Source organism: Eulemur rufifrons, chromosome 29 (genome assembly GCF_041146395.1).
Source record: "Eulemur rufifrons isolate Redbay chromosome 29, OSU_ERuf_1, whole genome shotgun sequence".
Classification (NCBI taxonomy): domain Eukaryota; kingdom Metazoa; phylum Chordata; class Mammalia; order Primates; family Lemuridae; genus Eulemur; species Eulemur rufifrons.
This window is the reverse complement of record NC_091011.1, coordinates 60,052,678-60,067,657: the sequence shown is the minus strand read 5'-3', so window position 1 is coordinate 60,067,657 and position 14,980 is coordinate 60,052,678. Positions and strand designations below refer to the sequence as shown.

At 36.3% G+C, this 14,980-nt stretch overlaps 1 protein-coding gene across 2 annotated transcripts in view; it reads left to right on the top strand.

The window, feature by feature from the left end:
- RELN (reelin) overlaps positions 1 to 14,980 on the top strand; it is a 447,102-nt gene that overhangs the window by 331,890 nt on the left and 100,232 nt on the right. For both annotated transcript variants that reach the window (XM_069462478.1, XM_069462477.1), the window contains exons 25-28: positions 2,882 to 3,087; positions 7,593 to 7,764; positions 8,211 to 8,411; positions 13,527 to 13,759. In XM_069462478.1, the coding sequence (XP_069318579.1) occupies positions 2,882 to 3,087; positions 7,593 to 7,764; positions 8,211 to 8,411; positions 13,527 to 13,759 (812 nt within the window). The remainder of the gene's footprint in view (positions 1 to 2,881; positions 3,088 to 7,592; positions 7,765 to 8,210; positions 8,412 to 13,526; positions 13,760 to 14,980) is intronic.

The following is a 14,980-nucleotide window of genomic DNA, read 5'->3' as shown; positions in this document are numbered from 1 at the left end:
CTTCTGTCCAGCCAAGAAGCTCTCCTCACTGTCCAAGGCTTTGCCAATTTCCCTGCCTTGGCCCAGGCTCCACTACCTACCATTGTACCTTCTGTCTTCTCTGCATTCACATAAAACTTTCAGCGTTCTGTTCAAATCCTGCTGCTTCTGTAAAGCTTCTGGAGCTATGGCAAGCTGTACTAGTCTCCCTTTTCTTAGACTTCCTCTCTCATTTATACATAAATAGTTCACATTTTTATTTTTATCATCACAGTACCTGCCAGAATGCAGAGTCCCACTGGCTGAGCTGAACTCCAGATAAGGCGTTCACCTCAGAAATGCATGCCACGTGCTAGGCATTTACTAATCCATAAATACTCCTGAGGCTGTGTAGATTGGAAAATGAACAAGTGATCATACGACCAAATGGGGCGCCACAAGGAATCGGGGCTTGGTCTGCAGGCCTCAGTTGGCATCACTGTCTCTGCCACAAGTCTGTGCATCCTTCCACGTTTGTTTTTATAACCCAGGGTGTTGTGCTTGGTATAATTGTTGAGGAAAGGAATGAATGAGTGAATGAAATTAAGAAAGAAAATTGGAAAACAACAATCTTTAGAAAAAGATTCTAAAGAAATGGTTATTTTCAAGTAAATATAATAGAATTGTTTTCTAGTGGCATTTTGATTAATTTAAAAAGACTTTAATAGTAAGCAAAAGGTAAATATTCATGAAGTATTTTAAGGATTTTGTTATAAAGGTTATAGATTCTGAAAGTATTACCTGTTAAAACTTGTTTTATTTTAGCTGTACCCCTAAAGCAGTGAACCATTTAACCTATAATTTTGGGGGAAACTTGGGGGGTATTTTTCATACTCCAGGAATAAAGCATGCTTAACATATTATTGCAACACACACACATATACACACATTACATGTGTATATGTGTCTATACACACACATTACATGTGTATATATGTCTACACATATGCACACAAACACACTGAAGTAATAGAAAAACTTCAAAGCATATGTTACATTAAATTCTAAATTCTGATAGAGACTTTGCCATGAGCCATTTCCCTTTTCTTTTTTTCTTTCTTTAAAACCATGTTCAGGATTTCAGGTCAGTGAACAAAAGAAAATGATTTGTGCTATTCTCTAGGAAAAAAAACTTTCAATGCCAAGCTAAGCATTTGTGTGATACTTCCGACCATTTACAAAAATCCCACAAACACTCTTTCAGAACCTATGTAGACTAACACCATAGTCTCCTGGAAAAACAGCACTACTCTATGAATTTCACAATAGGAAAATCATTCCAACCAACTAATTGTGATAATTGGATTTTTATAATTCTTCTCACCTTAGAGCTTTATCCTTCTGGCTCATTTCCACTTGCCAGGTTTTTCAGAGCAGTTTGCTGAATTGGAATTAACCTGCTAGGTTCTGTAGTTTTTCTTCCAAAAATCATTCTTCCTGTAATGATCCAGAGGCATGAAAATACTAGGATCTCTGAGATGTTTCTCACTTACAATATTTCAAATCAACAACAAGAAAAACTAAAAACACATATAACAAGTTGAAAATGCATATTACTTATAAGATGTCCTCAAATAAATACTTAAAATTTCCAGAGAATATGAGTTCCTGCCTCAGAATTAACTTCAGTTCTCATTTTTCTAGCATCCTCATTTATGTTGGAATCTCTTAATTGGCTTTAGACCTATCAGTAGCAGTGTACTCTTTTAATTAGCTCCAAGTACTTCCCCTGTGACTTCTAATAACTAAAACCCTTTCTTAATTGACTTAGTGGATTAGAGTAGAGTTTAAATTATAAGTGTGAGGGCTGTTTTTCTCTAATACTGTGTGTACTATCTCAGTTTTTCTTCCTAATTTCTTAATTGAACTCCTTGGGAGCTCTCCAAGACCAGTTCAGAGAAGCCCATGGATTAGCTTTGGCAGAAGCTCTTTGGGTGCAAGAATCTCATCAACAAACCCTTTTTTAGTCCCATTGGCATGAAATCATGTAGGCACCACAGGAACAATGACAAACCTTGGGTATTTTGTATCTAACACCTCACAACAGGACTGTGGCCTGCAGGGGACACACTAAGCGAGGTACTAGATTTGAGGAAATTTTTAACATTTTGAAGACACAAAGAGACCCTTTAGTGGTTGCAAAAACTTATTTAAATGATTCTTCCCAACGTCTCTATTTGGGAGAGAGAGACTAGGAGCTTGAGAGACTCAGGTACTCTTTTTGTCAAGAAGTTTCTATCTCGCCTGGTTCACTTTAGGGTCAGGGGCATATCTCTGGAGAGGATGTTCCCTCAGGAAGGCATGAGATGTGTCAGGCAAGTTACATGCAACATGTTATTTCATGTAATTGTCATAACACCCTATGAGGAAGGCAGTATTGTCCATATTGTACCTTTGAGGAAAATAAAAGCTCAGAAAGGTCACACCACCTGTGAACAGTATGAATAATGGGCTGAGATTCAAACCCAGCTCCAACTGATTTCAAAGTATATGGTCTTTCTTCTCCATTACTATGCCTGGAGGAGATTTACAAGGTGAGGATTGGGAGTGTTTTAATTAAAATTAATTTTGCTTTATTTTTTAAAACTTTCAAGTACTCTTTGGTATAGTTAGCAATTTCCACGGGTCTCATAACCAAGTCTGAGAATCAGTGATGTGGAGATTAGGCAAACATATCCAGGAACAGTTACGATAGCCAGAGTAGAGACAGCTAAATGGCATAACTTGCTCCTCTCAACAATAAATGGAAACAAAACTGTCTCCACATAGTGCTAGCATGCTCATGTGAATTTGAAACTGAAACAACAGAATGCCAGAGAACTTCCAGATGATTGAATCTGTGATTCTTCTGTTTTTTTGAAAGGCTGGGAAAAGACAATTGGTGAGCTGGGATCTGGATACTTCTTGGGTGGACTTTGTCCAGTTCTACATCCAGATAGGAGGAGAGAGTGCCTCATGCAACAAGCCCGACAGCAGAGAGGAGGGCGTCCTCCTACAGTATAGCAACAATGGGGGCATCCAGTGGCACCTGCTGGCAGAGATGTACTTCTCAGACTTCAGCAAACCCAGGTAACCACCTACCTGGTGGGTTTCCAGGACTGGTAAAGATTAAACTGTTGATGTGTTTCTAAAATGGTAACTGTGGCAAAAATAGACAAACTCATAAATATTTAACGTGAAAGATAGCCTAATGTATAAAGATTTCATTTCATTTAAAGTGACTAGACAGAAAGCATTTGTATTCATGTTTTAATCTTTAAAGGTTTTGAAAAAAAATTGTGACTAGAAAAAAAGCAAAATGAGTGACCACGGTTTACTCAAAGAAACTCTGTAAAATAGGGATGTTCCGAGCTCATTTTTCCACTTGCAAGTTGGTTTATTCACTTTTACTGCACACACAAAGTATGCTTAGCTGTTAGATTTAACAGTGAGACAGATTTTTTTTGTTGTTGTTAAAATTTTTCACATGGCTGCACTTAAGGCTGGTCCCAGGCAGTATATGAGTGAGTATGTGGAGCTCAGATTTTCTGAAATTTTGCACTGGCCCATCCCTGTCTTTATTTTGACAAATGGGGGATATATGTAATAAAATATCTTAGGCAATGATTGTTGAAGAGTTTAGGAAAATGATTCATGTTTAATAGTAATACCCGTACCAGGCAACCAATGTATTTAAATATAGTTCTTTTGCAATTATATAGTATTTTGAAATTCTATGTTTATAATTTATATTTTATATAACAAGTCTCATTAATGTCTACTCAAGGATATTGCTTTTAGGGTACTCCTTTTTGTAATCTCTGTATTTTCACTTTAACACAAAACCAAATTTTTTATATGTTGACTACTTTTAAGCTTTAACATATTAATCTTGTTCTCATTTTGCATTTTATGACTGAGCCTTGTGTTATTGAAAAAATTATTTAAGAATGTACAGATCCAATTCTTACCAACTGGATATATTTTATACATGCTACTTAAAATATACCTACTTGGCAGATTAAAGGTTCATAAGTTTGTTGTTTTAAAATATTGGGTCATTTAAAGGTGACATGACTTTCCATGATACAAAACAAGTAGGCATGCAAATAGACCAACAAAAAGCATTTCTTCTAAGGGTTGTGAGGGAGAAGAAGAAACCAGAAAAGAGGCGGTTGGATGAAACAAGAGACATGATATCCAGGGAGGTCAGGAATGGTGGGTAGGAGACAGAGCTTAGTGAGCTTCCCCAAGATGCAATATAGTACAGAGGAAATTGATAATGGTGTCCGTACTGGCTTAAACAATTATTTGAAATAACTCAAAAAAATAAAATAACTCATTATTTTTTCCAAGCAACATGTCAACCTGAAATTATTGAGAGTTCAGTAAAGTGACTGAAGAAATATATAGGCAAACAAAAATTTAATAGCTTCCTTAAATTCCAGAAATATTTAGTTTTAACAGAAGGAATTAACCTGGACTCATGAAGTCTGTGAACTGCCTCAAAGACTATGCAAAATATTTTATTTACATAACTTTTTATGGAAGGCCAGAAAATTTCACCAGATTCTCAAAGAGTTTTGTGACACTAAAATGGTTAGGAAACTCTGAGTTGGAAGATATGGGGGGAAAGACCCCACACATGGTAGCAAATACAAAAATAAATATAAGAAACAAATAATACTGAGAATGTCTGTGAAGAAACTACAAAACTTCAAAATTTCCTTCTGGGAGATAACACAAGAAAACTAGAAAATAATACAGGGTCTCTGGATAGGAAAACTGAGTATTGTGATATGAAGATATCTCTTAATTTGTGTTTAATGCAATTTAAATCAAAATCCCAGTGGTATTTGGGGGGAACTTTATATCTAGAAATATAAGCTGGCAAAAAAGAATAGCTTAGATTTTGAGGAAAAAAATAAAGCCAATATAATTAAAATGAAATGATAATATTGTACAAATAGAACAATGAAGCCACATGGATGGCCCAGAAATTAACTCAGATGTATATAAGAACTTACATACCAAAAAAAAGACATAGCAAGTGTAAAGGAGAAAGAAATGATTATATAAATAAACAGCATTAGAAAAAAATGCATAGGCACTTTGGGGAAAATATCTATTTATGTTGTCACTTTATGTCATCAAAAACTGTTAATGATAAATGTAAGATTTAAACGTTTAGGTAATAGGTTACTGTCTGATCTTAGAAAAAGATCTAAACTTTCTTAATACAAATTCAGTGGAAGAAGAGGGAGTGTGAGAGATGGGTGAGGGATAAAAACTAACCTATCAGGTACAATGAACACTATTCAGACGACAGGCGCACTTAGAGTCCCAACTTAAGCCTTATACAAAGCATCCATGTAACAGAAACATTTGTATCCCCTTAATATATTGAAATAAAAAAAATTCAATGGAAGAATTCACAAAGAAAAGGACTGCTTATGTAGAAAAGTACTGCATGCGAACATAAAACTACATACACATGTAACACATATATGTCAAAGACAACAAAGAAAAAGAAGGAAATAAATTGAGAAAAATATTTGCAACAAATATGAGAAACAGAAGACAAACGTCCCTGTAAAGAACTTACACAAATTATCAAGAAAAGCACTAAGATCCCAATCAAAAAACAGGTAAAAGGAATAAGTACATGTTACAAAAGAAGAAGCACAGATGTTTAACAAAATATGAATAACATTCAACCTCTGTTGCATAAAAAAGATACCATTTTTCAACAGTCAAATGATTTTTTTTTTTTTTTTTTTGAGATAGGTCTCACTCTGTCACCCAGGCTGGAGTGCAGAGGTGTGATTATAGCTCACTGCAGCCTCCAACTCCTAGGCTCAAGCAATACTTTCTCCTCAGCCTCCCAAGTAGTTGGGACTATAGGCACTCACCACCATACCCAGTTAGGTTGTTTTGTTTGTTTGTTTGTTTGTAGAGAGAGGATCACGCTGTGTGTTGCCTAGGCTGGTCTCAAACACCCAGCCTCAAGCAATCTTCTTGCCTTGGCCTCCCAAACAAATGATCATTTTTTAATGACAACAACAAGTGCTATCTCCACATGGGAGTAGCATGACAGGTGCTCTCACATCGTCCTGAAAACTGCTATAACCCTTCCAGAAAGGAATTTGAAAAAATCAAGAGACTTAAACATGACCAGTTTATCTGACTGGGTAATTCTATTTCTAGGAATATTCCCTAAAAATACAGGCTGGGCACAGTGTCTCACACCTATAATCTTAGCACTTTGGGAGGCTGAGACAGGAGGATGGCTTGAGCTCAGGAGTTCAAGACCAGCCTGAGCAAGAACGAGACCCTGTCTTTACCTAAAATAGAAAAATAAAAGACTAGCCGGGCATGGTGGCATGCGCCTGTAGTCACAGCTACTCGGGAGGCTGAGGTAGGAGGGTCGCTTGAGCCCAGGAGTTTGAGGTTGCAGTGAACTATAATGATGTCACTGCACTCTACCTGGGGCAACAGAGCAAGACTCTGTGTCAGAAAAAAGAAAAAAATAAACTGAAGTGTAGATGAAGCTTTATGCATACAGATTTTGAGCACAGATTTATTTATAATAGGGAAAGGTGAAATAAATAATAGCATGTCTGTGTGATGAAAAATCATACAGACATTAAGATGACCTTAAGTAATTTACTGACATAAGAATGTGCTTACGATATAATGTTAATTTTTAAAATGTAGGACACCAATTATACATACAATGCCTCATCTATATAAAAGAATACAGGCTGTGATGATATGGATTAAAATGTTAACAGACGCCAAACCTATGCAATATATTATGGGTGGTGGTTTCATTTTTAATGCATATTTATGTTTTTCCACAGTAAGCACAAATTGCTTTGAAAAATTTTTAAATGCTATTTTAATGTAATAGCATATAAAGAAACAGTTTTTTCTTGATATTTCTTAAAAAAGTATGACCAGTTTTATGGTAGTCAAAAGATATAATTCTTTTTTTTTTTTTTTTTTTGAGACAGAGTCTCGCTCTGTCACCCTGGCTAGAGTGCCATGGCGTCAGCCTAGCTCACAGCAACCTCAAATTCCTGGGCTCAAGCAATCCTTCTGCCTCAGCCTCCCAAGTAGCTGGGACTACAGGCATGTGCCACCATGCCCAGCTAATTTTTTCTATATATTTTTAGTTTTCCAGCTAATTTCTTTTTATTTTTTAGTAGAGACGGGGTCTCGCTCTTGCTCAGGCTGGTTTCGAACTCCTGAGCTCAAACGATCCACCCACCTTGGCCTCCCAGAGTGCTAGGATTACAGGCATGAGCCACCGTGCCCGGCCTAAAGATATAATTCAATGAATCAAGCTCAGTTAAAATATTTCTCCCCTTCTCCAAAAGGTACAATTCCAAATGAAATAAACACGAACACACCTAAACTTGTTTACATGGTTAAACCTCTTGTCTGATTTGTGCAAACTTAGCAACTTTTCAAAAATATCAAAAGATGAAACAAAACTAAACTTTCTCTAGTTGTTGCTATGTTATTTTAACAGCTGCTACAAAAAATATGGCTTTTCCTTTCTCAACCATAAATAATTTGGTTTTATGCAGATTTGTCTATCTGGAGCTTCCAGCTGCTGCCAAGACTCCTTGTACCAGGTTCCGCTGGTGGCAGCCCGTGTTCTCAGGGGAGGACTATGACCAGTGGGCAGTTGATGACATCATCATTCTGTCGGAAAAGCAGAAACAGATCATCCCAGTTATCAACCCCACTTTACCCCAGGTATTTCCCATATGTCTGAACTCCAAGAAGACAGAGCGTTGTAAAATTAAATGGGATAAGTATTCATTTTCTTAAGGATTCAGTGCTTGAAACCGAATATGTAATGTAAGTTTAAGTGTTTGCACTTAATTTTTTGATACCTTTCTATGCTACTAGTTCATGGATTATTTAGATGTAAAAAAAGACCGAAGTCTAAGTCATCAAGCAAAATTGTTAATGTGTTTATAAAATGATTAGATACACAGTGGCAAAACATTTTCAGTTGTTAAATCAGCAGGAGAAAAAGTTAATGACAATAAAGGCAAATAGTTAATTTAGGAATTCTTCTGTATTTTCCTAGAAATGTAAGTGGTACATGGCCCAGCATGTCATGAGCTGAAAATTCCTTTCTTGTTTTTCAAAGCTATCAAATTGCCTTTCTGTGTTATTTGTATTGTTTCTATTAGAACTTTTATGAGAAGCCAGCTTTTGATTACCCTATGAATCAAATGAGTGTGTGGTTGATGTTGGCTAATGAAGGAATGGTTGCGAATGAAACATTCTGTGCTGCCACACCCTCCGCCATGGTGTTTGGAAAATCAGATGGAGATCGATTTGCAGTAACTCGGGATTTGACCCTGAAACCTGGATATGTGCTACAGTTCAAGGTATTTATGCACAAACTTCTTCCCAGAGCAGATCAAGGAGCAATATGTCTTCCGTATTTTTAAGTGAAACTCACAAAGAACACAAAATTTTCATATTCTTAAGTAAGTAAGAAGGGACTTAGTTGAAAGAAGGTTAAACAATCTTATAATTGTAAAGTTTTTCAGCTCTGCTCAAAAGAAAAACAGCTTATTCATTTTTAAGGAATCCCAGAAGTTGTGGTTATATCATTGTATTTCTTTAAGTATCTGTGGAACTCTACCAGAATTAAAAATAAAATTGACTTTATTGCAACTTACTGAATCCCATGCTTCTGAATGATGATGGATAAATTCTTCTGTTCAGCTTACTAGTGGGTTTTGGACTTACAAGTTATTTTATGCTTTTACCATAGGATTTTCAAACAGTTTCTCTTCCTTAAATTCAATACATTTTTCCTTTAATCATTACTGTTCTCTTAGAATATTATTCTTCAGCTCTGTGATAACATATCAACATGTATAGCAAGTATTTATTTTGACAAGCTCTTGTTTCAGAACCCTAATCAAAATTTCATTGTGTTTATAATAAAATCCCATTGGTGAATTCTGGGGTCGAAAGTAATGCAGTTTTAATGAGCTAGCACAACTACATGGTCCTTACGTAACGGCAGGATACAGATGCTAAATAATTTACAAATGGAATTATTAAGGAGATCAGATGTTTGTAGGCAGCTCTTCAAATATAATTTTCACAGGTCTGTAAACAAGAAAGTTAGTCATAAATGGTTAGTAAAATATTATCCTTCCTTGTTTAGATTAAGCTAAACTGCCATGGAAAAACATATCAGTAACAGTGTATGAGTTTAGATTAGTTTGTTGGTACCACCTAAAATGGTAAAAAAAAAAATAACATTAATACCAAATATTTCAAGAACACTATGCTGTTTCTCATTTGACACCTTTTCTATATAATTAGTCACAAAATCATGGTAGCATAGGTGTTAAAGTCTGCAAAGTGGTATTCCGAAGTTTACAAAATCTAAATAAAGAAAACATTGTTAAATACTTCAAGTACTTAAACCGTGAGCAAGAATGCATAACGCTTAAGAAAAAAACCTTAATTCTCATTAATTATATTATTATTACATAATAAGTATGGAATATTGGTCATTCAGGGACTGATAATTAATGTATATTTGAAATCTGTGTATAAGAATTTTTGGTATCATATGTACAAAAATACACAGTGCTGGTACATTTTTTGTGACTGCTTGCTGTGTGACGAACACTAGGTGCTAGGAATATAGAAATTAAAAATATGGCCCTGGCCCTCAAGTAGTTCAGGAACCACTGAATGAGGCCAAAAAGTGAACACACAATGCAGTCCCAGGATGCTGTAGTAGAAATAGGGTTTAGATGCTATGAGAGTACCCTGTATAGTGCCTGATGAGGCAGGTGCTCAAAAAATACGTTAGTTGAATAAAATGAATGGACAAATGGATGGATGGATGAGTTAAAATTGGAAGTCTCTGGAAATACAGAGACTTAGCCAGCTGAAGAATGGAGTGTGAGGAATTCCAGTTAGAGGGAACGGAATAAGAAAACATATGGAAATATGCAAAAGTGCAAATGAGAAAGTGTAAGTTTCCAACTTTAGCGAGTATCAAGTATGCACAGCAGAGGTGAGATATAAGGCTTATCCTGACTGGCGTTATATTCTATGTTAAATCAACTTGGTTGTTATCCCAGGAGCAATGAGTAATGGAAGGTTTTTAATCATTGAGTGTCAGAATCAGACCTGTGTTTTAGAAGAATCGTTCTGGCAGTAGTATGGATGTTGACTTAACGGAAGCAACTGGAATCAGCAAGTATATTCCTTCATTCATTCAGCAAATATTTATAAAGCCTCTATGCTTTAGGCACTGTTCTAGGTTATGAAAGTAAACACAAATAGAGTGTACGGAGTAGGGTGATGGAGGATGGTTACCGTTTTATAATCGGTTGTCAGGTTGGCCTCACTAATAAAATAGCATTTAAGCCACAACATATAGAAAGTGAAGGAGTGAGTCATGCAACTTTCTGGGTGAGATCATCCCAGGCACAGGCAACAAAAAGTACCAAGATCTTGAGGTGAGAGTGTTCTTGGAAAGGTTTTAGAAACCACAAGAATGCCATTGTGACTAGAGCAGAGAAAGTAAAAAAAGGGGACAGGTAGAAAAAAGTAAGGTCAGACTTCTGTTCTGAATAAAATGGTCAGCAGAGAGGTGACATGCTCTGGTCTGGGCTCTTACAGAGTCACTGTGGTGACTGTGTTGGGATGACCCCCAAGGTCAAAGGCAGAAACAGAGACACCAGCGGGGCAGCTGTTGCAGTGACACAAGTACGAGATGATGGGACCTATGTATGATAATAGCAGAGGAGGCAGAGAAAAGTGGTCAGCTTTTAAAATACATTTTGAGTAAAGTAAGGATGCTAGAACTGTAATCAAAGTGAGAAATGAGAAGGCCCAGGAAAAGCACAGCATGTAAAGATAAGTAGATGGGTCTGAGAGATGTTAAAGAAACACAGTTTACAGGTTCTGATGACCTACTGGGTAATACAATGGATTCTAGAATGATTTTCACATTTCTGGCTGTAGTCACTGAAATACAGGAAAAGGAGGATTTGTTTTAGGGAGGTGGATGACAAGAACTGCTTAGACATGTGGAGTCAGGGGTGCCTATGGGCTGCTGAAGTGGAAATAAACAGGCAGTGGTGATGTACATCTGTCCAGAGAGCAGAGAGAGGCCATGTTTGGGAATCATAGGTGTTCAGAAGGAACTTGAAGTTATGATTGTGAATGAGATTAGGGAGCATGCGTACAGTCAAAAGATGAGAAAGCCAAGAATTGAATTCTAGAAAACACCAACACTTAAAAGGCAGTCTAGATGGCCAAAAAAGAGAAGTTATTAACAGTGTTAGAAGCAGCAGAAGAATTGATTAAATAAGGATTAAATTTTCCCACTGGATTTAGTTAGGTAGAGGTTTCCCTGGCAATTTTACTGGGGTGATAGCGGCAAAAGTCAGATCCCAATGGATTAAAAAAATGTTGAATGGAGAAGTCTACCCAATGAATATGGCCTTCCTCTCAATATGGTTAGCTGCGTAGTTAGAGGCAGATCAAAAATTAGGGAGAATTTTTATTTTCTTTTGTTTTTTTTTTAAAGGTAGGAGAAACTTAAGCATAGGTATCTGATGCTTAGAAAGTACCCAAGTAAATATTTGTTGAAGGTATGAATAAATCTTAAATGGGAAGTTTAGGATAAATTATATATTTAATACACCTGAGAGAATGTCTATACCACCCCATTACCTGATTTCTGAAGTACTCACTTGTCAAAGAACTCAAAGTTCCAACGCCTTGTCTGCTGTAGAAACAGCAGCAGTCGTGATAAGTTTAAGACGAAAAGCTATGTGTGCCCAGTGTGGCTGCCCTCACCACATGCCAGCCAAAGGCCTCCCTTACTAATGAGTAACGCGATAGTAAAGCAATTTGTGTTAGAAGAGTTTAATCAGATGTCTGATAGGGTCAAATCTTTAATTATATTCTTAATGTTTTACTATATAAACTTGGATAAATGAGTCACAGTATAATTTCTACTAGCCAAACTGTAAATCATTCTGAGTGATACTTTCTAGCTCTGAGTGTGGAAATAAGGAAGATATAAAATCTTCTTTTAAAAAACTAAGGCAAGGTCTCCAAAGCTCAGGAGTTAGAGCACTGGTCTTATAAAAAACTAGACAAAGCTACCTTGTAATCATAAGGATTCACTGGTTGACCTCTTGAGCTCTGGCCCAATATTACTAGCCTATGATTCTACCTTTATTTCATCCTTTATTCCTTGGTCATGATCATGCTCTTTTGATTCTTATTTCAATTTTCCTTCTATAAAATTTGACTTAACTACTCGTACTTATAAAGTCTTATATAACAAAATCATATAGTGGCTCTAGCCAACAAATGAAATAAGATATGAATAGATCATTCATATAAGACAGAATGTAATTAAATAAATATCATTTATAATAATATATAATAAGGAGTTTTACATTTACAATTATGAAGAAATGTAACCTAAAACAGCAATAAAATTCATTTCTATATTTATTAATTTAGAGAGAAACTGTCTTAAACTGTAATAAAACCCAGCACTGTGATAAAACTGATTCATTTGGACTCAACTAATACAAAATGAACACATATAATTGGAAAATTTAAAGTATTTCTACATTTTGACTCAGTAATTCCTACTCCTAGGAATTTATCTGGTTATAACAAATCAACTGAAGAAAAATTTTTTTGAAATATTACATATAGTAATAAAATATGATGTTAAATATGAAGTAGGAGGAAAGTTCTAGAAGTGTAATAATTACTTCAACTATATGACCAAAATATATACTTCCCTATAAAGATCAGAAGAGAACATAGAAAAATAAAAAGTTATACTAGGGCAATGGGATTTAGGTTGCATTTTTTTACAATCTTTTTAAATGTTATTAATCCTATGATGACAATCTTTTACACGAGTGCACAGAACAGTAACAGTTTTATTTCTGGATTATGTTGCCTGTTTGATGCTGTGACAAAAACTTACCTCTTTCATCTGAGTTGACAATGATTTCTTACTAAGCTGTGGCAAGAAAACAGAATAAAGATACTCCACTGAAAGCAGAGAGGACAGCCCTCTCTTCAGGTAACCTTCCTCTTCTGAAGACTACAGCTGTTCCTCCACCTCCTGCTCCCCTCTGTTTACACCCTGAGGGGAAGGAGAAAAAAGTAGTTTCTTGGCATCTTATCTTTTGTCTGAGACTCAAGAACCACAGATACTGATTCTCTCTTCTCTTCTGTAATCCCAAGAAATCCACAAAATGAGTAGCTGGTCCAGTTTTCTTTTTAAAAGGACCTATTGCTTGCCTAAACAAAGAATTCTAGAATGTATGGAAGGGTCTTAGTTGGAATTGAGCTGCACAGTTCTTACCATTGCAGATTGAATGCAGACTCGCTAGGAGGAACCCTGGCTGCTGTAGCACCTCATTTGTTGAACGATGACTTGGAACCAAAACCTTGTATAATTCTGTCCTTCCTTTTAACAGCTAAACATAGCGTGTGCCAATCAGTTCAGCAGTACTGCCCCAGTTCTTCTTCAGTACTCTCATGATGCTGGTATGTCCTGGTTTCTGGTGAAAGAAGGCTGCTACCCAGCTTCTGCAGGCAAAGGGTGTGAAGGGAACTCCAGAGAACTGAGTGAGCCCACCATATATCACACAGGGGACTTTGAAGAATGGACAAGAATCACCATTGTTATTCCAAGGTCTCTTGCATCCAGGTAAAGTAAACATTCTCATTGAATTTGGTCCATAATATCAAAAAACACAATCCCAAATGCCATAATCCTGAGTGTTGAAATCCCAAAAGATCAAAATCCCAAAAATATAAATCTGGAAAAAGTAATTTTAAAAATTCTTTAAAAGACATTTGTTGGCCGGACACAGTGGCTCACGCCTGTAATCCTAGCACTCTGGGAGGCCAAGGTGGGAGGATCACTCGAGGTCAGGAGTTCGAGATCAGCCTGAGCAAGAGCGAGACCCCGTCTCTACTAAAAAATAGAAAGAAATTATCGGGACAGCTAAAAATATATATAGAAAAAAATTAGCTGGGCATGGTGGCATATGCCTGTAGTCCCAGCTACTAGGGAGGCTGAGGCAGAAGGATCGCTTAAGTCCAGGAATTTGAGGTTGCTGTGAGCTAGGCTGATGCCATGGCACCCTAGCCCGGGCAACAGAGTGAGACTGTGTCTCAAGAAAAAAGACATTTGTTTATATTTTTAAAAGGGAGTTCATTTGAGAAACACATAAAAACACAACGGAATACTTCATAAGGTACTTTACACAATGAAACAAGCAATAATAGTATACATATCTTTGCAAGCATAAACACTCAGATATACTAAAAATAGTTGCGTGGGTATACCAGTTATGAGCAGACAAACCATATTCATAAAGAAATGGGTCAAAAAACACAGTGTATAAATGCATATTACTATGGTTGATAATTGTGTGCACCCAGCCTTATAACTGTGGTCATCTCAAATACCCTGACAGGCAACCTAAGTCCCTTGATGACACCGATGAAAAATCATGATGGGTCACCACCACATATGCAGTCACCCAAAGCACAGAGATGTCAAGAAATTTTATCTTTCACAAATGTAGATGTGCAAAAAGGACATCTCTTCATTTATTGAGGAAGTTTTTCAACATTTTTACATACATGCACAATGCTTAACACACAATCAAATTGTGATAATGCACTCTCATAGAGTCAGATTTGCAAAAAAAATGCATAAAGCAAATTAGAACTTTCTAAAAGTCTTTACACAGTTTATACCTCTGGTCTTGGAAATGATGCAAACATGAAATACATAGCATAGCAATTTGGTGCTCTCTGTGAAGGGGCAGAAGCTGTACGTGACCGGGTAATTTGGAAGGGGAGATTTCTTGTATTTTTTTGCCTGTATTTCTACTTTTTCGATGATCTTCAAAATACT